Source organism: Erithacus rubecula, assembly GCF_903797595.1.
Source record: "Erithacus rubecula genome assembly, chromosome: 3".
Taxonomy (NCBI): domain Eukaryota; kingdom Metazoa; phylum Chordata; class Aves; order Passeriformes; family Muscicapidae; genus Erithacus; species Erithacus rubecula.
Window position 1 is genome coordinate 126,361,900 of NC_136689.1, and position 13,803 is coordinate 126,375,702.

Genomic DNA, 13,803 nt, shown 5'->3' on the forward strand with positions numbered 1-13,803 from the left:
GGATGCAGTGGCAGTCTGTCAGCCTGGAAACAGCTTGACAATACTTACCTGGAATGAGTTACTTATTTAAAATCTCACTTGTGTGTTTTTTGACCCTGAAAGGAATATGTGACAGGGAAATATTCCCTTCTTCATTCAATGCATTCTAATTTCAGTCGCTGCATTTCCAAAAAGGTTGTGCTTTTTCTTTGCTTTTTCTGACAAATCTGATAATAGCTAAGGCTAAGGTTAGACTACCCAGGACTAATGAGACCTACCAGATTTCTCATCTTTTATGTCAGTTCTTGTAGGAGTGGGAAATGGGAACTATTCAACTAATAATCATGCACAATTATTTTGCACAAAGATGGGCCTTAAAGTAAGAAAAATCATCCCATCTTTTTTTTTTTTTTCTTTTTTTTTTTTTTCCTATCAGATGCCTGTTAGCTTTAAAGTGATGATGTCAAAGTAAAATAAATATTGGCTAGAGTGTCAAATTTTTTCCTTCAGGTTATTTTTAGATAAGATTTATAATCCCAGTTTGACTGAGTACTTGTTGCAGTCCTTTGAATATATAGCATGCCATTGTTTAACCAGTGTGCATTTGGCTCCTGAAAGGTTTTTAATTATGTGTGGGTTGGTAGACACATATGTATATGTATGTTAATATTTATTTTTATGTATCTGCTCTGCTCTGTAAAAAGTGTCTTCAATTTATGTATTTGAAAGGAGCCAATAGTCTAATGGTATTCTGGTGGTACAAACTTGCATTTGGAGAGCATGTCTTTCTCCTGTGGAGGGCAAGCATAGCAATGCAGAGATTAAGGGTGTTTTTTAGTGAATGTATTAAATTCTATCTTCTCTCAATTAAAATAATTCCAATCATTTGATAATAATCTTGCACTGGGCTGCTAACAGTCATCATGACTGGGTCTTTTTCTCCCTTTTCATTAGTCTATTGGTGGTATTGAATGTGGCACCATAAACAACTTCACAAGAGTGTTCTTGTGCTTTATTTCTTTGAGTAATCCAAATTGAAATTACTTCCATTTATACAGCTGTAAACATTGCTTTATATTCTAGCATGGACACAATATACCAGAAGGATGGTGGGTTGTATTTAAACTAATAGAGGTGTGTTTGCTTTTTAATGTGTAGAGTTTGGTCACTGTTATTAAATCATCTGCATTTGTTGCATCATATGTAAAATGTTGTGTCTTTTGGAGTGGCTTAGAAATTTCTGTAAAAGTATATAATTTTAAATGGACCGTTGTAGATTGTTATTAACAAATTGTGAAAATATATCTTGATCCTTGATTTCTGCAAAATTATCATTGAGATGGAGATTGATTCTGGGAGAGAATTTTCAAAGCTGTACTCAACAGCTTAGCACTCATGGCAGTTGGACTCAGTAGTGCCTTATTCTGTTTCTGTACACTTTCATCCAATCAGTCTTTTCTTTCCATGTTTTAAATGACCCTTCAACCATATAGGTTTAATTTAAACAAAATCAAAGTAAAGCTCAGCTTCATAAGAAAACAGTATAGTGAAACACAGAATGCAGTAAGCCTGTGTTAGAGGAAAATCCTGTTTGCACTTACTGATATGACTGATGATCTTTCAGAGAAAGCAAACAGGTTAAACTTCAACTTAAAATTAATTGTCAGCTTCTCTTAGTGTTCTTCTTGAGTTTATATGCTTTTTTTTTTTTTTTTCTTCTTAATATATTAGCATTTTGACAAGTGCATTTGCACTGTGGCAAAATAGCTATCAAAGCAACTCAAATTTACAGCTTGGAAGAGTCATGCTAGTTAGGGACATTGCTTTATTGGCTTTGTCTTCTTCTAGGATTAGTTCTGCTCTGTGGATTAGCCAGAGCCCACATACAAGCACTGCAGAGTCAGAGCAGGTGTGAGGAATTTCTCTACTTCCTTACTTTAAAGGACAGGCTTTCTTTAATTTCCCCCTTTCTTTTCCTAATAAAGCCCATGTAATTTCACGGACCATTAAAACAAAGAGATTTTGAGATTGTGAAGAACAGTGTTGCAGCAGGTGTTTTCACTGTACCTTAATGATTTTTATCTTTTTTTTTTTCTTTTTTTACATATGCTGTTCCTTTGTAGTTTTGCTGACAAAAACATGCAATCTGTTTCTTAAAATATTGAATAAATATTCATTCTTACTACTCTGTGTTCTTCACCCATTGGTTTTAGACTGGAGCAGAAAGGTTTTGTGGTTCTCTGAACCCAACCCCAGTGGTAGCTAGCAGCTGAGATGCCCTGCACTCTGGGTGGGCCAGAAAGGTGTGAAGGGAGCAGTGTTGGGGCAGTGCCATGCTCCATTTCACATGCCTTTTGCACCCAGAAAATGTCCCTGTAGGCTTTGTTGCTCTCTGCAACCCAACCCTAAAGACTGAAAACTCCTGCATTTGGATAGTCCTGAACTTTGCAATAAGCTTTGAACTTTGTTTCAAGAACTCGCCAGCATTTCTGTTATGAATTAGCTAAATATACACTGGTTTGGAGATCAAATGAAAAAGATATTTCATTACCAATATCTGGAGCATCTAAAGTGTTAAGAAATAACTTACTGGTTTAAAACTCAAGTATGCATTACTCAAGTAACCACTCATTTTGAAGGATCTTTTATTGTTGTAGGCATAGTATATTCTTCCAGCTTTGTCTTATGATCCTTCATCTAAAATCCACCATAAATTTAAAGAGTCTCTGTGGGGTGCAAAAATAGAAACAGTAAAACCATTGGTCATCCTGTGGCTGTGGTTGAAAAAATGCACTTTTGGTTTCTGCGACATAAAATACAACAGACTTTTAGTGTGCTTAGTATGTGTTTTACTTTAATTAGGTGGCTGGTTTGGTTCCCTGGGATTTTTTTTTTTTTTTTTTCATAACTAGTCAAGCACCAGAATGCTCATTAACTGTCTCTTTTCATCACCATCTAGGCAGAAGGGAGCTCTGCCCACTGAGTCCTGTGAATATTGGCATTTCTAGTAGTGGACTACTTGGTGGGAAGGCTCCTACAGGAACTTTGTGATTAAAAATCCAGCTGTAATTGTATTGAGGAGGGAAGGCTAGAGCAAATGGGAACCTGTGTGTCTCCTCTCTGTCCCCAGCATCCTCTGAGAAGCAGACATATAGATTTGCTTTAAACTGGTTTGTGAGTTTGGCTTAGGAAATAGCTCCATTTCTTGTAAAACACAAGGAAGCTTTTTGAATGGATTGAAAATGTAAATGAATGCAGACAATTACTGCAAACAGAAATGCTACTCAAAACCAAGACAAATGGGTCATTTTCATGGCTCTCTCTCCCCATGTGTTTCACACAGTCTGGGGGGTGTCTCATTCCACAACTTTTCTGGGGTGATTTTGGGAGGTGTTGGGGCAGGGTGGAGCAAGGCCCTGGATGTTGGCAGGAGGCTCTTTGGTAGCAGAGAACACTGAAGAAAGCACTTGAATAGTCTGGGTTTCAAAGCAACCTTATAATGTCAGCTACATGCTGCAGCTATACAGAGAGCATGGAAACACAGAAATGCATTTGGCCAGGAAAGATGGTTCAAATGAATCCCAGTATCCACTTGACCCTTGTGTGTGGCTTTTAAAGCTTAATGGAATTAAAATAAATTGCATTCTCAATATTTAACTGCTTTACTGAGCTGAGACATAAACAAACACATGAAAAAGAATTCTAAATTAGAGAAACTGCTGATTTTGCAATGACTTTCATTCCACTTACAATGTTTAGAAGAGAATGTAAAATGTAAGGGATTTATAAAGTTGTACAAGCACTTGTACAACTATCAACTTTTTAAGTAGTCTCTGCATAACCTATGTAGGCATATACATAATTATATTAAAATATACACAATATATACAGACATAAACAGGCATATACTACAGGCACATAATCCTAAATTGATATGCTCTAATTAGGGAATCCCCTAAATAGGTATCTGTGTTTTAGTTAGCCAGGATGGTCACAGAGCCAAAGCACAAAATACAAAAATAATTCAAGAGTTCAGCTTGCTTTGGAAGAAAGAAGTCATGCCTCACCAATCTAGCAAGGCATTTTCAGAAGAGTTTGCAACCATTTCTGTGGCTGGATATGATCAGTAAAGTACAGTTGAGTCTTCAAAAGCCCCTGGATCAAAGACTATAAAGGAAGAAAATACTGTGAGGTGAGAGGTATTTCCTTTCTTCATGGTAAATACCTGATTTTAAAAAGGCAGAAATAAATTGTCAATCTTCTTAATGGAGAAAGTCTTCATTAGGCTTCCTAGCCACCTTTTTTTTTTTTTGTCACTTTGGATGTTCACAAAACTCCATGTTAGCTGGAAAGGGAGCAAGAATAGCAAGTTGGCAAAGTTTGCTTCAAATATTTGTTATCAAAACTAAAGCTGACTGTGAAAATGTGACAGTAATCTTGTAGTGGAAAATATCTAAAGAATACAACAACCAGTGACATTTTTTGTGTCAATAAATGCAGAGTGATGCAGTATAGGAACTATGAATACAGAGCAACAGGATCCATGTTATCTTCAAGAAGAATGATGTGGGAATCACTGTGGGTAATTGTCTGAAATTGTCAAGTCAATACCCAGGGAAGGAAAAAACAACAGTGTTTCATGCAGCTGAGGAAGGAAGGGAGAGAAAAAAAAAAAAAAAAAAAAAAAAAAAAAAAAAGCAGAAAAAGCAGAAAACATCCATAGGAGATGTGCTGTGGTGTGCTGCAGTCACATCACGAGTCCATTCGCATGATGGTGTTTGCTGGCATTGGGGCTTCTCATCTCAGGAATTGTATGAAACACAATTAGAAAAGGGAGAAGAGTCACCAGAAGCCTTTATCCTCAGAGATATGGAATAGTTTCTGCAAGAGGAGGATTATTCAGCTTGAGAAAAAGCTGCTGAGTTAGATGTGATTAAACTGTATTAAGCCACCAGTATGTAGCTGAATGAAAAAATGGAGGGTGCTGCTGCTACAGCTCACAAAGTGAGAACTGCACTGGGCAGAAGTGTAAATAGGTTCAAAAATTAACAGTGAGTGGGCCTGTGAAGGATCCCTCCATCCCAGAGAGTGACCGGCAAGTGGGTCATGTTTAGGCAACACCAGCTAGGGAGACTTAACTTTTTCTTTTCTCTTTTTTATTAAAAATAACCTTGACAATTTGAGACAGAGGTTGGATAAATGGAGGAGAAACTTCCACGGATTTTTACTGTTAAAAATTTATCTTGGGTTTTGTGGATTTTTTCCCAGTCAAGGGCTGTTTAGGATATTATTTTAGAGTCTAGTCAACCTGAGCTCTATGAACTGCTTCCTTCCCTGGCACTTCATTTCACAGCATTTCATGCAAGTTTAGGTTGGATCTCCTGCTGTCACTGGCCCTCTGATGCAATAAGTGAAAGGTTAATGCATTGCAAAAGTAACTGTGATAATCCTGAGCTGTAAATTAGTCTGTTTAGTGTATCCACAGGATTAATTCTGAAATGCATTAAGCAAAACAAGAAGTAATACAAACTTTATATTGTCTCCCTTACACTGTAGTCTCATTTAATTAGTCACTGAAACAACCACCTGAAGGCTTTTCCTCTGTCATGTTGTTTGAATCATGAATTTTATTGACTTTTGAGAGAGTGACTCAGGAGGGGAAACAGCAGGGCTTCTGATGTTATTTATAAGCTCTGTACTGGAAACTATTTCAGTGGCAGTAGCCATGAAACTCAAGCAACTTAGCCTGTAATTTCATCATTTGAGAAGTGACGGGAAAACTAATGCTGTCAGTGCCCCACTAAACAGCATTAGCATTCTCCATTGCCTCTGCTTACTTGAAAATGAGTAATTAAATAATTGGCATTAAAGACAGCTGTCAGCTACAGGTTATCCCACAAAGGAAGAGGTTAATATGAGCACCAAAATACATGCAAGAGATGTCTGCAATAATTGGGTTTTCATTTCAGTAGTAGTTCTGCAGACTGAGGTTAGGCAGGGGCAGCACACAAAACACCTGTACAGCACCTAAAACATGCAGGCAAGCACTCTACACGGCTTGCAGATGTTGAGCCACCCATAAAGCAGTTCCAGCCAGCCCTTCCTAAACACAGCTACCATTGCAGCAGATTCATTCCCTGACCACTTGAGATCTGTGACTTTGCTGGGGTTTAGTAAGGCACAAAACAAAAATAAAAATAAAATAAGGAATTGTATTCCTGCTCCTAGCTTTCATCTATTTGTAGGTCTTTGGCACATAAACTTTGAAGGAAAAGCCATGTGTCTTCCTACTTCTGCTGTGAAGTTTTGACTTTTCAAAATGTGTGGGGTAGAAATGCTTCAGCTATGAGTAGGGAGAGGATATTGATTCTATTACTGAGTGTGAGGAATAGGATGATTTTGAACTTTTGTTTTTATGCTTTCCTGGTACACACCAGTTTTTAAGTACTTAGGAGATTGTGATATGTCCCTTTGCCTCTTTTTTTCATTATTTTTAAGTAAAAATTTGGTGTAAAAGAAAAAGACGTATATTTCATCACGATTTGCATTATTTTTAAGGCATTATGGATTTTTAGTACATTCCTGGATACTGTCATTGACAGGAAAAAGGTCTGAGATTAGAATAAACTTGAAAATTAAGTAAAAGCTTTTTTCTCTTTTCTTAAAGAAAAAGCAGGAAACAAAAGCATTATTTAATAGATAGAGGAAAAAAGAATCTGTCTTTTATAGCCAGGGAAATCACTGCAGATATAAAAACAAGGTTTCAGGTCAGACATCTGATGTCTTGACACCTTACTACCAGCAATACTTTTGATAGAATGTAGGTTTGCCTTGACACAAAGGTGAAGCTCAAACAGGTACTTGGAAGATGCAAGAAAAGCACGTTATAACTCCTTTCTATTTGTCAACTTTTGGAAACATTGAGCAAATTATGCCTGGTTAAATAAGGCATTTCCAACTTTGCTGTTAGGAGGTAGTACAGCTTACTCAACAGGACATTGGCCTCAGCTCAGATGTCTGGCATCTATTCCTTTCTCAGCTGCTGTGAGAAAATGAATGTGTTGTTTCATCTCTGCATGCCCTTTTCATCCTTCAGTCCCCCTTGCCTGTTTAGAGTGTGTGTTCTTCTGAGCTGAAGTCTTTTCTCTTTGGAGAGATGTATATATACTGCATAAAATAATGGAGTGGCAATTCTGTCAGGTCCTCTAGGGACTACTATAAAATGAAACCTGAAAAAGTTACATATTTTTTTATTATATTACTGGATTAACTTCACTGTATAAGGCAACATACATGCAGAGATCAGTATCCCAGAGATCTAGCTGTGATATTGAAGACCCAGGACACCCAAGAGAGGTTATAGAAACAGTGGGGATTTTCCCATTTTATCTAAAAGATTCATGGCATAGCTGTGAGGTTCACTTGAAAGCAAAGACAACTGGGAAGCTGTTGATAGGACTCTGTAGCACTCATGTACTGACTCCATAACTCACATTTGACTTCCTTTGGCAATTGAATGCTGTTTGTGGTATAAAAAAAAAGAAAGAAAATATAGGGAGGAGTGTAATGCAAAATGTTTTAAGATGCAAAATTATTCTGAATTTACTGCATGCTTTCCCCCTTGAAAATATTGCATTTTATGGAAACTGCCTTTGTAATCATTCTGATAATCATTATCTGCTTTTCCTTCATTGTTTGCACAAATTACAAAAATTTGAGTGCTTAAATATGTGGCAATAGTGTTTCATTCTAGTTACAACTAATGGCAGCAGTGCATGTGAAGGCAGTAGTGCCTGACAGTGACAAGAAGCAGTGGTCACCACTGACATGCCCATCACTTTTTTTGTGGTTCATGCATCCTTTTACCTCAATAGCAGCATCTCATCTTCTTAAGCTGGCAAGGAGACCTTTGTCAGTTTATTAATGTGTGAAGAATTGAATGAACACATTGTAAGGCAAGTCAATATCCTTATCATCAGCTGATGAGTATTTGCACTGGGCATTTCATGCTGAGATCAGGAGCTAGAAGGGATAGACTGTTTCTCAGAATGCCTCAATGTGTGTGTATTTCCATCAATCTCACATAGCTGAATACAAAAAAAAACATGGTCAGTATGAATTACCAAAGCTGCTGCTTTAGCCTACCTTATGCAGTGCATCGAACCAAGTATGACATAGCTGGTTATACAGAGAATCATCAAATGAGCTCAAGGCAGGAATGAACTTGAAGATTTTTTTTTTTTTTTACATTGTGTTAATTCTAAAAGATGTCCAAAAGACCCAAGGCACCAGGGGTTAGAGTGCCACAGAGTAGATGAGTTTGGCAGGCACCCCTTGAGCTGGGCTAGTCCAAATGCTGCAGCAGGTTGCTGAGGACCATGTTCTGTCAGGCTTTGAATATCTCAAAGGATGGAGGCTCTGCTACCTCTCTGGGCAACTTGTCCTAGTGTTTGACCCTGGGGGATCACCACTGGCACTAGATAGCTGCTGATGCATTAAATTAGGTAAGTAAACTAGTGCTAAAGAGGGTTTTCTGTAACTTTGTAATGGTACTCTGAATGATTTTTTTATTATTTTATTGAATGTGTAAATGATTAATTTTCTTCCATTTTTAGTTTCCAGTATTTTTGATGCATTCAAGTAATACATACAGCATTTTTGGCACCAGATTTTAACATTCCCTTTTTTCATGCCTCAGCACCTATTGCATCCAGCTTGGAGCACTTTCTCACTGATTTCCTTTTTGGTCAGCAGTGTTCCTCATGTGACTTGCTGTCCTGGTTTGAAGGACAGGTGTCTGCTAAGAAAGGCAGGAGCCTCTCCTTGAAATGGAGAGAGCAAACCCCCTCCTTCCAAATTATTATAATTTTGAAATTAAGGGGCTCTCAGGCAAAGATATGGGGAATAAGAATAACAGTTCTTTACTAGGAAAATTAAAATAGAAATACATCATTGCAAAGAACAATCCCAACCCTGACAGAGTCAGAATAACCCAACACCCTGTCAGTCAGTCAGGGTGTTGGCAGCAGTCCCATTAAATGGTGGCTACAGTCCTCCTGCAGTGGCAGATGTGGTTCAGCTGAAGCAGTGCTCCTGTAGAAGGTGCAGTTTTCCTCTAAAGGCCCAAGGATGATGTGGAAAGGTCCAGTTTTCCTCTGGAATCCACTGGAAGAAGGCTGCCTTGGTGTTCCAAATCTCAGATTTTTCTCTAGGTAGGAAAGGCTTGGCTCCTCCCCCTGGCTGGAGCATCTCCCAGTGGGATGATGTAATTTTATCAGTCATACAGTGGGACTCAGTGGGCCAGCAGCAGATGATATCTTCCTGGAGGGAGGATGGATTGTGGAAAGGATAAAGATGATTGCCTCACCTAAAGATGGCCCATTAGCAGAGAATATCTCCCATGGAGATAAGGGTCACTGCCCCACCTGTTTTCAACAGATGGTGATAGAGTACATACTTCTGGTCACATCTTGCATTGCAGCCTAAGACACTTGCATTGCTGTAAAAGTGGACAGACAAAGGGCAATTAAAGAGGGTTGTTCGGCTAGCATCCCTTTTTCCTTATGGCTGCTCTGCAAATGTAGGAAAAGGAGCAAAGTGCGTGAAATGTGACAATGTAGCACCTAGCCCATCTCTTGGTTTTCTGTTCAAGTCTTGGTTCCACCTGGAAATCAGAATTAGATATGTGGTACACACCTACGTAACCCAACTGAGGGGTTTTAAGTGCTTAATTAAAGCTTACAGACTTTTTCAAGGCTTTATACTGTTTCCTTTCTAGGTGGCTACCATGGACACGGTGAATTTATAGGATCTGTGATCTATGGTTCCTCATCTGTTTTACCTGATGCCTAGCTTGGTAAAAATAAGTCCCCATTTGTTATTGACTTGTTCCTGACACAAATGTAACATAACAACAGCAACAACAAAACAACGTGAACAAGAAATTATGCTCACAGCATTGCTTCTTCTGTTAGATTTTTAGAAAATAGTCTGTAGGTCCCCATGGACTTCATTGAGATAACCCAACATGACTGCAGTCTGCAAGGCCCTGCAGAATTTCCCTCTTCATGGTCATGCAAGGGCTGGTCTCAGCCCTGGATGGATTTGCTGTGCAAAGGGCACTCCTCAGAGTCTCACTGCAGCCTGGCAGCCTCTGGCAGCAGACATGTCTGCAGGCAGCTGACATCAGCATGGGGGAGTCTCAACTTCAAAGCAGGAAACTTCCTTGCAATGAAAATTGGTGGCAGTCATATCTGTGCCCCAGAGGGCTTCATGTCCGAGGTTTGCATGATGCCCTCAGCTGTAAACCCTTCTTGTGCCAAGAACATGGATTTTCACTTTTGTTTCTAATTACATAGGATAAAACTGCTTTATTGGGGTCTTTCCCTTAGTCTCTCAAGATGTTTGCAGGTCACTGGCTTTAATGCTAGCCCACAACAGAGACAGACACATGACAGAGACAGCACGGCCAGTTTGAGAACCTTTTGATTTTCTTGCACAGAATTGCTGGATGTCAAAGTCGATAGTTTTCTGATTTATAAAATCACTTCAGAGAAAAAAAAAATCTTTTCCAGTGTTTCAGAGAGCTAAACATGACAAAGCAAAGGGTGTTTTTGTTCCATTCACAGGAACAAAGTGCTATTCTGTAAATAGATAGTTACTCTGATTAGTGAAATTTTGATGACAAAATCTGGGCAGTTTTTGTCTTGAGTCTTACAGAAGTGTTCAAAAGCAGTAATGTGGTTGCCTCAACAGTTTAACTTGTCATGTGTCTGTAGTGCAGAAGTCCATTGGTTAAAGAATTTATCATTGTTCAATTGTTCAATCCTTTGATGATTGCATATGTTTTAAAGGATTCATAAAAAATTTTAGAAGGAACTATGACTTGACATAAATTTAATGCTAAAATTATTAAAACATAATTCAGTACCTGTAGCCTACCCAGTGACTTCTGTGGGATTGCAATGCTTCAAGTCAGGAGCAAACAGGTCATTTAAGAACAAGAAGAGCTTCTTAAAATAAAATAAACCACAATACTGTGTAATCTTATGCTGTAGCATTTGGTCTTTCTGCTTATCATCTCTCTTATGAAGAGATCATCACCTTGGGTGGAATTAAAATGCATTAACTTTCCATTCCTTCTCTAAAATAACAGTGAACTGAGCCATTCAAGTCAGTCCCCATTACAGCAAAAGAAACATGCCTGGTACCCACAGGGAGAGCTGGACTCTGTTCTGAATGATTGTTTGAGTGATCAAAAGATACATATTATAGGAATGTACAGTCATGCTGTGGGAAATTTTGCTTTCATTCTCTTCAAAGGCTTCAGGCATCTCAGGAAAACCAAGAAAAGTCATAGCAGTAAGTCTTACAAGCACACATGAGTTTATCAAAGCCCTCATCATCTGATACTGATTTCCACTGCATGTAAATAAATACATGAATAATTTATGTACTTCATCTTTATAGTCAAACAATCCTGGGGCTTTCCTTCTTATTTGTTATGGCAGGAGTACCCTCATTCAGTGTTTCTGCCTGAAGCCCACAGCTCTTACTTGTGAATTCACACCAGTCCTCTGGGTTTGTAGACCAGGAAAGGAGTGGGTCTTGTGCTGAGTCCTTCCCTGGGGCTGTGCACCTCCTAGCCCTGGTCAGGGAGCAGGACAAAGAAATCAGTGCAAAGGAATTGCAAACAGTGAATTAGTGTGTGTGGGAAAACACCGAATTTACTTATTTTCAAAATTTGATGTGGAATACTGTTAATGGTGGAATGGTTGTTAACCTTACAACAAAGCTGATGGAGGCTGATAAAACTGGAAGAGAGGCAGAGGTAATGAAGTGGGGAAAAAGGAAATTCAAGGGAATAAGGGGTTAGAGAGGGTCAGTGGGCACTGGAGCAGAGAGTAGCCAGAGCTAAAATAGCAATCCTTTTCCAGCACCTCTGCTGTGGCTCCTAGTCAGGTGGCAGCTTCTCCAGCTCATCTTGGCTTTGGTCTGCCTTGAGTGATGCCTTGCAAGCATAATTTGTGTTCCCTGAGTCCACCTGCCTTGGGGAAAATTAATCCTTTCTCTGCCCACGTGGTCCCAGAGGGAAGAGGTTGTTCCTGAATGGGAAGAATTGTGATTTCACTCAACTTGCTTCTGTCCCATCTGATGAGGACTCCTGGCTGCAAGAGGAATGTAGTCCTGGGCTACCTGGGTTACCCCAGATTGTCTGGAAACTTGTGCTGAAATAGCACATACTTGTGATGTACAGGGCTCAAAAGCAGAAGCAAATTCCAAAGTGTTCCCCAACACAAATAACAGCAAGGAAAGGTTTCACAAATCACTTGTAACTCATCAGTGATAAAAAGGGGAAGTGCTGCTGTGGAGTTACTGTAGGGATTTTCCTGCTTGAACTCTGTTAGTTTCAGAAGAAAATGGATGCATACTGTTGCTGAGGATACGAGTCTCCCAAGGGAAGTTTGGCTTTTCCCTAGTGTGAATTTTTGCTGCCTCATGCTCACATGAGTCAGTTAACCTAAAACCTACAAACATGGCATGGCTTTGTACAGTTATTTTATTTCAAATGTATCAAGAGTTTTATACAGTTGCACGCAGCTTTATTCATAAATAGACCAGGAACAGATTCAAGTTTATATTCCTCTTTAAATATTTGTATTCCTATAATGGAACTTTGCCCATTTTTCTCTGTAGGTGCCAGCTTGCATAACGACATCAATAAATACTTCTGGTTTCATCATTCTCAAGGGGACACGATGACAGTTCAGGATCCAAACCAGATGAATCTCTGTGCTGCTGTTTGGACTGTTGTCTCCTATGTAATTGCTGACATGGAGGATATGTTGCCAAGGTAATAAAACAGCAAGAAGATTTCTGTTCTTCAGTAAAAATTGTAAGTCCACTAATGCATGTGGACTACAACTGTAGTAAATCTGCTATGCTTGATTTTCTGCTTTATTGTTATATCTGTTTTCCTCAAAACACACACTTTTACACACTCCTGCTTCTTTTTATTGTTTTGATCTTTTCCATTTGTGATTTTCACTTAAATGTATTCTTGTAAATATTTCTTAAATTTCAGATGACAATATGATAGCTCTTTGACTATGATATAATAAGCATTTTTATGCACAGTGATCTTATGCAGCAGGAAAAACATACCAAATAAATTTTTTGTATCAGAATAATTAGTGTATTGATTTAGTGTATATGTTTACTGGTTTTGTTTCTGTCTTTCCTTCTACTCATTGGAATTATGTACTATTAACCAAACAGCCTTTTCTTCTCACTGTTTCAAGGTAATACTGTAGTTTCCAGAAGTTTTCAGGTTATAGGACAAATTAATCTTGCCATTTTAAATGGCAATAGATGGTAGAATGGTCAAATAATAGTCAAAATACTGAAATAGCATAATAGTTTCATTCAGGTCTGTTTTCAAATCTTATGAGAGGTTCATCTAAGACTCAGATAAACCAGGACACAGAAGATAGAAAGCCAACAGAGCACTCCCAGCTCTCCTGTATTTTTTTGGGCACCTCCTCATGGAAAGCCATGCGTGTCTGTTTCTTTCTAATGGAAGATTCGCCATAGTGACAGGCAGAGAAATTCATGTGGCAGTTTTTTGGGAAATGCCATGTTTCAGAAACAACACACGGCTGTGATTTGTGACCTTCAGGTCTTGCCAGCTGATATCTAAACAAAGTGTAAGAGCAGATTGTGATTGAGAATCCTGAAGCCATCCTAGCTGCCCCTCACTTGCAGGGATGGTCTGCCCTGCTGAAGCTGAGCTGGAGGATGCTGGTTTTTACTTTGATGGAGGGA

The 13,803-nt window shown here is 38.7% G+C and overlaps 1 protein-coding gene across 1 annotated transcript in view; it reads left to right on the plus strand.

The window, feature by feature from the left end:
* CPQ (carboxypeptidase Q) overlaps nucleotides 1-13,169 on the plus strand; it is a 145,997-nt gene extending 132,828 nt beyond the window's left edge. Inside the window, exon 8 of the mRNA XM_079300973.1 lies at nucleotides 12,676-13,169. Within this exon, the coding sequence (XP_079157099.1) occupies nucleotides 12,676-12,836 (161 nt within the window). The 3' untranslated portion in view covers nucleotides 12,837-13,169. The remainder of the gene's footprint in view (nucleotides 1-12,675) is intronic.
* Nucleotides 13,170-13,803: the final 634 nt, after the last annotated feature.